Source organism: Pinus tabuliformis, chromosome 4_1, assembly GCF_031772625.1.
Source record: "Pinus tabuliformis cultivar Carrire ecotype Pingquan chromosome 4_1, CPIR1, whole genome shotgun sequence".
NCBI classification, from domain to species: domain Eukaryota; kingdom Viridiplantae; phylum Streptophyta; class Pinopsida; order Pinales; family Pinaceae; genus Pinus; species Pinus tabuliformis.
In genome coordinates this window covers 547,608,713-547,619,293 of record NC_142303.1, presented here as the reverse complement: position 1 = coordinate 547,619,293, position 10,581 = coordinate 547,608,713, and the positions used below count along the sequence as shown (strand labels likewise).

At 39.1% G+C, this 10,581-nt stretch overlaps 1 protein-coding gene across 1 annotated transcript; it reads right to left on the bottom strand.

The window, feature by feature from the left end:
* Positions 1-6,095: 6,095 nt before the first annotated feature.
* LOC149177008 (uncharacterized) lies at positions 6,096-8,039 on the bottom strand. The gene is made up of 2 exons (XM_089421635.1): positions 6,983-8,039; positions 6,096-6,775 (listed from the first exon to the last, which is right to left on the bottom strand). The coding sequence occupies exons 1-2, from the start codon at positions 8,037-8,039 to the stop codon at positions 6,096-6,098; spliced, it is 1,737 nt and encodes a 578-aa protein (XP_089277761.1).
* Between the last annotated feature and the right edge of the window lie 2,542 nt (positions 8,040-10,581).

Below are 10,581 nucleotides of genomic sequence, written 5' to 3'. Positions count from 1 at the left end.
TTAAATATATTTAAACATTGCTGTTAAATTATTCAAAATACAAATTTACATAGTAATTTTTTAAAAGGCAAATGACAAATTCAAAAACTATTTTCAAAAAATTTAAAATATAAAATGAATTCAAAACATTCATGTCTAAGCTTGTGTGGTCATTGCTTACAAAGAGAGAAGACGAGATTCGAGACAGGTCAGTATAATTCAAATGTGGTTTTTAGATTTCCAAATTTTAAAAATATAAAATGAATTCAAAATTTTCATGTCCATAAGTTGTGTGGTCAGTGCTTACATAGGAGACGTGATGCGATACAGGTAACTATAATTCAAATATGCTTTTTAGGTTTGAGTTTTCCCATTATGATATTTTAAACCTATTTTCAAAATTTTAAAATATAAAATGACTTAAGTATTTTCATGTTTATGAGTTTGTGTGGTCATTGCTTACATAGAGAGGATACGAGATGCGATACCGGTATATAACTCAAATGTGCTTTTTAGACTTGAATTTCCCCTATTATAATATTTTAAAACTATTTTCGAAAATTTAAAAATATAAAATTAATTCAAAATATTCATGTATATAAGTTTGTGTGGTCAGTGCTTACATAGCGAGGAGACGAGATGCGATACAGGTAAGTCAAATATGATTTTTAAATTTGGATTTTCTCCATCGTTTCGTTTAAAAGTTAGTAAAGAAAATTAAAAGAATTATTTGAATTGTAAATTTTATATAGAGATTATATTGTAATAAATATTTTCCAAAGTTAAATATATATATTTAATAATAACAAAATATTATTTTGTTAAATTTATAGTAATAAAAAAATTTGAATTGGAAATTTTTATTAGGAAGATTATATAACTTAAATGTAATAAAAAATATATAAACTTAATTTTAATAATAAAAAAATTAATTTTATTGAGAATTATGTAATAATCATAAATCTATTTTAATTTAGGATTTATTAGGTATCCAGAAAGATCACATTTTTTAAGGTGTAGTTTTTTTTTTAGTGTAAAATTTGAACATATATTTGTCTTTTGAAAGATTTGATTACTCTTTTTTTTTTGTAAATCAACATTTGTATTAATTCATAGCATACATATGGTACAAAAAGGTCTGCTCGCACAGACTAAAGAGAGACTGCCTTGCCTGTTTACAACGCTTAAGAGCCGCAAAAATTCTGTCGAAACGACCCCAAGGCATACCACGCAAGGTAGCATAAAGAAAGGTTGGGGCCTGCAAAACAGAGTGCCCTTTCTGGCGACTAGATAACTTATAGAAAACAGACCAAATGGACATCCGAGACAGTAAAAAATCAAAACAGAAAGGCGACCAGTAAACTTAAGAACCAGAAACAAAAACAAGTTCTGAGCATCAATAGCAAACTGAAGCAGTCAAAACAAGCCATTACAACTTGAGGATGACATAATCTTTGGTGGTGGTACCCTGGTTGGCTGAAGCAGTAGAATTGCCAGGCAGAGTAGAGCATTGAGGTGTGCGCTTCCCCTGGCTAGTTCCTGTGGCCTCCTCCACCCCTTCCCCTGCAGCAGAATGATCCTTGCTAATGGTGTGCCTGAGAAGGCTGATTAAAACAATCATTTTTTGAGAGAGAGTGTCGACTTGCTGCACCAGAGCACTGAGCTTGAAATCCAAGGCTTCCAGTCTCACTGTGTGATCAGTGGAAATAGCAGAGATAGCTTCGTGAGCCTGATCAATGTAATCCCCTTGCATACTCATTTCCTTTGCTAACATAGTTTTCATTCTCCAAGTCTCTGCCTGAGTACGCACAAATTGGGTAGCCCGAGTGGTTGTCGTTTCGGGATCCTGAATCCACTCCACCTCCTTCTCCATATCCTGTTCCTCCAGGTGCTCCTCTTCCTCTGCAACAATCGCTTCAAGTTCCTCAATCTTGCGCTTTTCCTTAAGTGAGGTTCGTGTTTCATAAGCGTCCCGAGCACTCTGCAGGTCTCTATTAGCCGATGCATTATGGCTACCCTCACGCGCCATGCTTCTATGGCAGAGAACAGAATTACTGAGCCTTCTGAGAACACAAACGAATACTATGTTGAGTCCTTGGGAAGGTAGTGCATTACTTTTGCGCTGGGATCTCGTAGTTATAGTAGATGGAAACCTCGACCAGCCTAAGGCTTCCCACTTCTCCGTTTGATGATCGCCTGTCCTGTCATAATAACTGCTGCTCCGATCCCCATATTTTTGTTGATGATACGAATCCTTATTATTAACTTTGCCACGCTTGAACCAATTCGCGGATTGCCAAGTGTCTCCTTTTGTGTTTTGATTCCGGCGCTGCCCATCTTTTTTGTTCGCTGTGCTCCTTGGTACCAACTCTACATTCTTGTGAATTAATTGCCACTTCCTTTCTTGTACTACCTGAGCCTGCCATCCACTTATCCTAATGTCTCTTCTAATGGTTGAATTCATTCTTCTCACAAGTGGAAATTCTTCGTACCCTTCCCCACTTCTTTCGTTAAATGATATCCTACCTCGAAAGAAGAGTGCACCTGTTCCTCAGCTCCGAGCATGTGATCTCCTACCAACAGGTGTCCTAGTGGGCTGAGGGATTATCGACACCGTAATTTTCCAAATGATCTGCCACTACATTCGCCTTACGTCTGACTACATGAAGGATTAATCCGTCCAGGCATGATAGATGTTCTGCGATAAGTTCTGTTACCTTGGCAAGCCTCCAGTGCCTTGTGACTTTACTTGGTTTAGCTCCTATATACAGTTTTCTTGCTACCGTGACTGCTAGTTGAGAGTCCCCTTCCACCACTGTGGCTCCAGCTTTCAATCTTCTGAGAATTCTCAAACCTTGCTCAAGCGCTGCAAATTCCATTTCGTTATTAGTTCCTTCGCCCAGTGATTGACTATAAATATGCTGAATTTCACCTTTTCTATCCCTGAGAACACCTCCAATGCCTGCAGGTCCCAGATTTCCCCTGGAGGCTCCGTCAAAATTGAGTTTGAGGAAGCCTGTCGGCGGAGGAATCCAGAAATTCCCATTGGAGTTCAGTTCCTGTCGATGAATCGAAGAGGGCGCGAAGGTTCCCATGTTAATGCCAAAAGCTTTCAGAATCTGTAAGTCTGAATCAGAGATGTTCTTGTCCTATTCCATTCTCCCTTTGGAGAGAACTGTCTGCTTGATATTTTGAAGAATTGTGTTTTTTGTGTGATTTATATCTCTTGTTTCATTTAGGAATACTCGCCTGTTTCTTTCTTTCCAAATTGTCCATGCTATAAACCCTGGAATGAGTTTCCATATTGTGTTAACCGATTGGGTACTGGAGAAGTTACCTCTCCAATTCTCTATAGTTTCTTGAATTGAATTCCTTATCCTGTCCGTCCTTTTAAGAGTGGCTTCCACCCAATTCCATATGTTGTCTGCCCATTCACAGGTATTGAGGAGATGATTCATGGTTTCCTCCTCATTTCCACACATGGGGCAGCGAGAAGGACCTATGAATCCTTTTTTCCAGAGATTTTCCCAAGTGAGCGTTCTCCTGTGCATCAGAAGCCAGAGGAACGTTTTAATCTTCAGCCAAAGTTGGGCATCCCATACTTTGTTGTGCCACTTGATTGTCTCTTCATGCTCATTACCTTCTATATGTGTTCTTGCTTCTTTAAGTGTGAAGTTGCCCCCTTCAAGCTTTCCCCAGCATAATTGGACATTATCCCGTGCTTGCCTTATCCTTATTTTGTCTAGTTATGTTCGCAGGTTCCTTAAACTATTGTTTTCTTCTGCCAGAGATTCTGTCTCATGGAATAGCCATGATCTCCATGCCAAGTCATTTTCTTTATGCTTCCAGTAATGATTCACTGTGGTTCTACCTTGTTCCTGGTTTCTTCTTTGGATATCTATGAATTTAGGGCTTTCTAGCTTAGGGAGTTGTTGCCATGCATCCTCCCAAAAAAGGGTCGTCTTTCCATTTCGAATTTCCCAAAAACTTTGCTCCTGAATAATATGCTAGTTAGTTCTCGCCAGGTTCCAAATTGGAGAGCCTTCCGGAGTTTCTTGCATTCGGATTAAGTTCTGCAGTCTGTAATTTTGGGCATACTTCTCTTTCCAATGTTTGGCCCATGGTAATTTGGGTTCTTTAATCCACCTCCACCATAATTTTTCCCCACAAGCATGGTTAACCGTGAATGGGTCCTGCAGGTTCAGCCCTCCTAGATGTTTGGGTTTGCAAAGCTTATTCCATGCCATCAACAACCATTTCTTCTTCTCTGAATTACCCGACCAGAGAAAAGCCCTTTGTATGACCCTTATCTTCTGCAGAACTCCTTTGGGAGCTGGAAGAATGGAAAGCATGTACTGTGGTATGGCCTGGAGGACTGCTTTGGAGAGGACCAGTCGACCTGCGAAGTTCAGGGCTCTGTGTGTCCAATGATGACATCTTTTTTCCAGGCTAGCTAAAAGCTTTTCCCAGTGCAATTTTTGCCAGGGCTTGTTGGTCAGAGGAACGCCGAGATATCTCGAGGGGAGGTTACATTTTTTGAAGCCTAGAATGGAAGAGAGATTTTTTTGAACAGCTAGGTGCGTATTAAAAAAGAAGATAGAGGATTTTGAAAGATTAAGCTCCATACCTGAGGCTCTGCTGAAAAGATTGAGAATGCTTTTGAAGCCCAGAGCTTCTTTAATGGAGGGTTTGCCATGCAACATTGTATCATCTACAAACTGCTGATGAGTCGTTGCTGGAATTGAGGGCAAGGGTTGAAGTCCTTCAATGCTTCCTTCCTCTTTGGCCTTTCTGATTAGTCTGCTTAAACCTTCCATCAAAATCACGAAAAGGAAGGGGGATAAGGGATCACCCTGCCTCAAACCACGTGAAGGAGAGAACTGGGTAGTTGGGGCTCCATTAACCAGTATTGAAAATCTTGTGGATTTGACCAAAGCTAGGATCCAAATTATCCATTGCTTAGCAAAACCAAAGGATTCCAAAATGGTTTCCAGATAGTGCCAGTTTACCTTATCATATGCCTTTGATAGGTCTAATTGCATCAACATTCCTGCTTTCTTCTGCATTTTAAGTGTGTGAATCATCTCTTGTGCTAGTAAGATATTGTCCAAAATCTGCCTTCCCTCTACATAGCCTGACTTCTCTTCCGAAATAATACCAGGAAGAATGGGTTTCATTCTATTGGCTATGATTTTGGAAATAATCTTGTACAGGACATTGCAGAGAGCAATTGGACGAAACTTTGAGGGCATGTTAGCTTCCTCCTCCTTCGGAATAAGGGCAAGGAAAGTAGAGTTGAGGGACTTGAGGATTGAAGAGGAGCGTCGTGAATCCTCCACTGCTTCCCAAACTTTTGTCTTGACTATCTCCCAACAAGCTTTGTAAAAGTCGATGGTAAATCCATTCGGCCCAGGTGCCTTACCATTTTGCATCTCTTTTACGGCCTCTTCCACCTCTTCCAGGGAGATTTCTCGAAATAAAGTTGTGTTTTGCTCCTTCGTAATTAGTTTGGGGATGGAGGATGTAAGTTCCTTAATGGCCTCCTCTCTGTTGATCCCAGGTTCCTGAGCAATTCTGCTGAAGTGGGTCATAAGTAGGTTGGAGATTTCTTGGTGTGTCTGTACTGTGGCTCCCTATTCATCATTAAGGCTTAGAATTTTGTTAGCCCCTCTATGGTCAATGGCTGATCTATGGAAGAATTTCATGTTCTGTTCACCTTCTTTAAGCCATTGGATTCGAGATTTTTGCTTCCAAAGTGTTTCCTCCTGTTGGCATCGAAGTTTCTAGTCCTGCATGAGCTTCTTTTCCCTGTCCACAGTGTCTTGGTCTATGATACCTTGAATCCATCCTTGGTGAATATGTTCCATTTGCTCTTCCAGTTTCTTTTTTTCCTTGAATATATTCCCAAAGACTTCATGATTCCAAATTTTGATTTTGGCTTTGACGTTTTGCAACTTAGCCTGCAAAAGATACATTTTGGTCCCTCGTATGCCCAACGATTCTTTCCACCATTGTCCAATTTTCTGAATGAACTCAAGATGAGTAAGCCAGAAATTTTCAAATCTGAAAGGTTTATTTCTAGGAGTGCCTTGGATTGCAGCAATAATTGTGATGGGCTAGTGGTCTGACCCTCCACTGGGAAGAATATCCAACTCAACACTAATACCATCCAGAAGAATGCTTTCTGTTACTAAAAATCTATCCAGACGAGAGGCTATTTGCCTTTCACCTCCCCTTTTGTTGTTCCACGTGAAAGCGCCGCTTTTGGGGGGAACATCAACCAGATTGGCCGATCTAATGAAGTCTAGGAAAGCTTCAGAGTCTTTGTTAAGTTTTCTAATACCTCCTCTCTTTTCCGTGAGTGAAGTGATCATGTTGAAATCACCTCCAAAGATCACCTTAGCTTGAGGATATCTTTGCTTCAGGTTGAAAAGAGTTCTTAGAAAATTAAGTTTCGCCTCTAGATTCTGGGGACCATAGACATTGGTACATAGATAAGTCTCTGAGTTCCCTACTACCTGGACTTCTAAAGCTATGTAGGATCTGGCTGCTTCAGAGGAAAGGAGCTGGATAACCTGTGGATTCCACAAAATGACCAAGCCTCCCTCCCATCCATTGCTAGCTGTCTCCAAGTATTCCATGCGTTTGCCTAGTTTTTTGCTGATATTAACTACCGTGTTGCTTGAGCACTTAGTTTCCTGCAAAAACACTATGTCTAGTTGTTCCTTTTGGACCTTCTTCTTTAATAGACGTTGTTTTGATTGGCTATTAAGCCCTCTAGCATTCCAAGAAAGAACTTTCATTTTAAACAGAGTTTAGGAGGTTAGTGAGAAAGCCTCAAGGGCTTTCATCTTACCTGAATTTAAAAGCATTTGTCCTAGTTCTTGTAATGCTTCATTGTTAGTTCTTCTTCCTCTCTTTTTCCGGTGCTTGGAGTTTAAGGAGGTTTGATGCAATCCCTGTGTGCGGATCCCTAGCCCCTTAGCTGTTCCTAAGCACTTACTCTGCAGCTCCATCTCTGCCCGTTGCCGTGCTATGAATATGTCATTGATTCTCTTTACCTCCTCTTCCGATATATGTTCCATTCCTTTCTTTTTCCAGTTCTCAACCATGTTTTGTAGATCCATACCTTCTTGCTCTAGTATGTCGCTTAATTCCATATCTTCGAGCCCTATTTCACTGGTGAACATCTCTGAATCTTCTTCTGCTCCTTCCGTAGTTTCTTGAACCTGATGGAAGATACTTAAAGGGTTCTCCTTCGGTTCCTTCATTTCTGGTGTTGCTGTAGATCTGCTTGTTTTCGTGGTTTCTTGTACTTTATTGTTGTCCTCTGATTCCGTTTCTGTTTCTAATACTTCAAATGCATTGCTTATGTTTCCATGTGAAGTACTCGCCTTGGTTTGGCGTTTTTTATTTGCTCTCTGTTTTGCTTTTGGTCTGATGAAGGTTTCCTTGTTCTTTTCTCCCTTGTTTTCCTTGTTTTCCCCTACTGCTTTGTTCAGTGGGCATTCTCTGATTAAATGACCATGCTCATGACATTTTCTACATTGGAATGGGATTTGCTCATAGTCAATGGCTTGGAAATAATCTTCGTCTTTGTATTCCAGCCATAGGCCCTCATGCAATGCTCCCGAAACATCCATCTCCACGCAGATTCTAGCACAAGATGTATACCTTTTTTGTAATGTCACTTCTGAGGCCTTGATGAAGGTCCCTAGCTTGTTACCTATCTGTTCCAGAGCTGCGTGTCCCCAATAATCAATTGGAAGAGAAAAAAGGCGTATCCAAACTGGTACCTGCTTGAAGGTTTCCTTCTCTGGTACAAAGTTGGGTTTCCAAGGCCTTATGTAAAGACCCACGGAGGCAAAGAAATACGGCCCTCCATCGAATATCTGATCCTTGTCTTCCAGATTGGAGAAGACAATAGTAAAGAAACCCTTGGCTCCTAAGTGCAGCCTAACATCTCCTCTGGGTTTCCATTGTTGCTTTATCCACTGGCACAGTGCTCGCTCTGTTGGCCAAAACCCCATGAACCTGCAGATCACTGCATGTTCGACCATGTGATCTCGGTACGACTGAATTTCCGGATCAGAAATCACAACCCTTAGGGTTTCTGTGGCTTTGGGCTTGCACGGACCCTGATTTTTTTCCCATTGGGTGTTGATGTTGTTCCCCCATTTTCCTCTTTATCTTGATTTAGAACCTCTTCCTCTGCCACTACTTGTTCCTTCTCCGGTTTGTTTCCTTGAGAAAACTATCCATGGGAGGGATTCTCGCTGTCTCTGTACTCTGTACTTTTGCTTTCATCATTTTCCTTCAGTTTTTTGGTGTTTTTACCTTCATTACTTCTCTTCCCCTTGTTGGATGGAATCTCCTTATCTGACTTCTCAGACCCTGATATCTGCACTCCATTCTGTGATGTCTTCTTGTTCATCATTATTTGTTTGTATGATGGGGTCCCAATGGACCCGCGTTTTCCATTTGTCAGGTCAGAGTCTGCCCCCTTCTGTGAAGCTCTGCCGCTCTAGCCCTATTCTTCTCCAAAGTTAGTACTTAGGCTGCTGTAGAAACCGTGAACTTCAAACCCTAGTTCCCACCAGAGCTCTCGCCATCACTCATCGCTTCTCTTACTACTATGGTGGTCTTCTCGAAAGATTTGATTACTCTTAAGTCTTAATTAAAATGGATTTATACTGATTCTTAATAATATTATTTAAATTTTTATAAATTTAACAGTTCTATATACATACAAATGTTTTTATTTTTATTTATATATATGTTAGTAAAAAATTATTGTAAATATTAAGTGTTTATATGTTTATTAATTAGATTTAAATATGAAATTTTGAAATATAATAATTATGAAGATGAATTATTATTTTAATTTATATGATAAAATAAATCTTATTATTATTTATATTTTTTCATATATATATTTATATATATATACACTTTTGGATTTAATGATTCATATAATATATTTTTACATCAAAAAAAAATACAAAAAATTTAAATTAGAACTATATTATATTAGTGAAAATGTTGGACACCTAATCTTTGGGTTATGTTTTGGGTTAGTGTGTATTATGATGATTAGTTGTTAGAGTTCAAGAAACTTAGGAAACTGAATCAACAATTTACCTATTCTATTAATATATATATTATGTACATCATTCTTTGAAATCATTCTTAATAATACAGTTGATTTGGTTTCCAATTTTTACAATGGTATCAGAGTAGACTTTCATCCGCTCTATTGAGTAAGTTAAGCCACATGTTTGTGGCCTTCTTGAGCACATTGCCATTGTTGCCTCACTGTGTGGAGCTTGTACCATGCGTGTGTGCCAAACTGAAATTGAAGCGTAGGGAAGCATTGGTGTTTATAAAGAGGGTGTTGTCGAGTCAACTGTAATCTACCACCCATTTCTTTCACAAGACCGTTGTGACATCAAGAGAAAAGACTTGAAAAAATTAGAGAGAAAAATGACTGGAAGAAAATCGTTGTTGTCACTCACAATGACATGCTGGAATCTGTTTTAGGGATAAATCTACAGTATGAAGGCTTTTACAACCGCTGCAAGTGAGAATAGAACGCAACGTTAAATATGGATGAACAAAGGGAGGCGTGACTATACGCTCATTTTTTTGTAAGTTTTAATCTTGACCATAAATTTGCCTTGATTTTAAATCAAAATTTTCTTTATTGTCAAAATATTGCAATCTTCCATGTTTCCAAATAAGCCCATTCATTACCCATGCGTCTTCCTTGTCTTGATAACCTATCCCACAATATCTTATTGAGGCTACACTAAAATAACCCCCAAAGGCTGCAATCCAGTTCCAAACAAAAACAAAGCTTTTCAGTGTTAACATTATCCCTTTCGATTACAATTTATCTGCGATTATCCTTCAGAGACAACCAACTCCATATCCCAATCAAATCTTGGTTCTGTGCGGCAATATTTTACCACCAATATACCATAACTTTATTGTCTGTCTATTCTTGATTCAAGGAGCATATATCTTAACAGACCCGTGTGTGGATCCAAGGACAAAGTGCAATTTTTTTAATTAAGTGAAAATTCTTCATAAATTCAAATTAATTTATCCCCGGCAAACTCTCAATGTTGTGACAATTAAGAAGTGGAGGAGAACTTGAGGCTACAGACTCTCCTACGTACCACGTCCCTATTACAACTAGAGTTGCATGTGCCGTTTTGTCTAGTCATTCCTTTGTTTTCAACATATTTTCAGCAGTGGTGTTTATAATTATCTTTTTATAGATGGATTGTGCTATGAATAGTTGTAGAGAATCTAATGAAAACAGTCATGAACCAACTGAAAGGTTATGTTGAATGATGAAGCCGCTCCCTGTAGCTATAATATATTGAAAATTGCCAGAGAAGGAATTGTGAGCACTCTCTATGTTCTTTTGGACTCTACGTTGTTGTAGAATGTCAGGACAAATGTTGGGATGAGGTCTTCCAAGCGACCCCAGTCGTAATGAAAAGGGGCCTACAAAGCAAGCACTGCCCAGTTTTCTAAAGCACAATAGTTTCACGGTTGAACCTAATTATTATGCTGGTTTTGATAGCATGACAA

Bases quoted from the DNA above. Each gene is read 5' to 3' on its own strand.
- LOC149177008 (XM_089421635.1), bottom strand. From the start codon at position 8,039: ATGGTCGAACATGCAGTGATCTGCAGGTTCATGGGGTTTTGGCCAACA. The intron at 6,776-6,982 runs GTAAGTGCTTAG...TTAAAATGAAAG, and splicing joins GGCAGAGATGGAGCTGCAGA to TTCTTTCTTGGAATGCTAGA.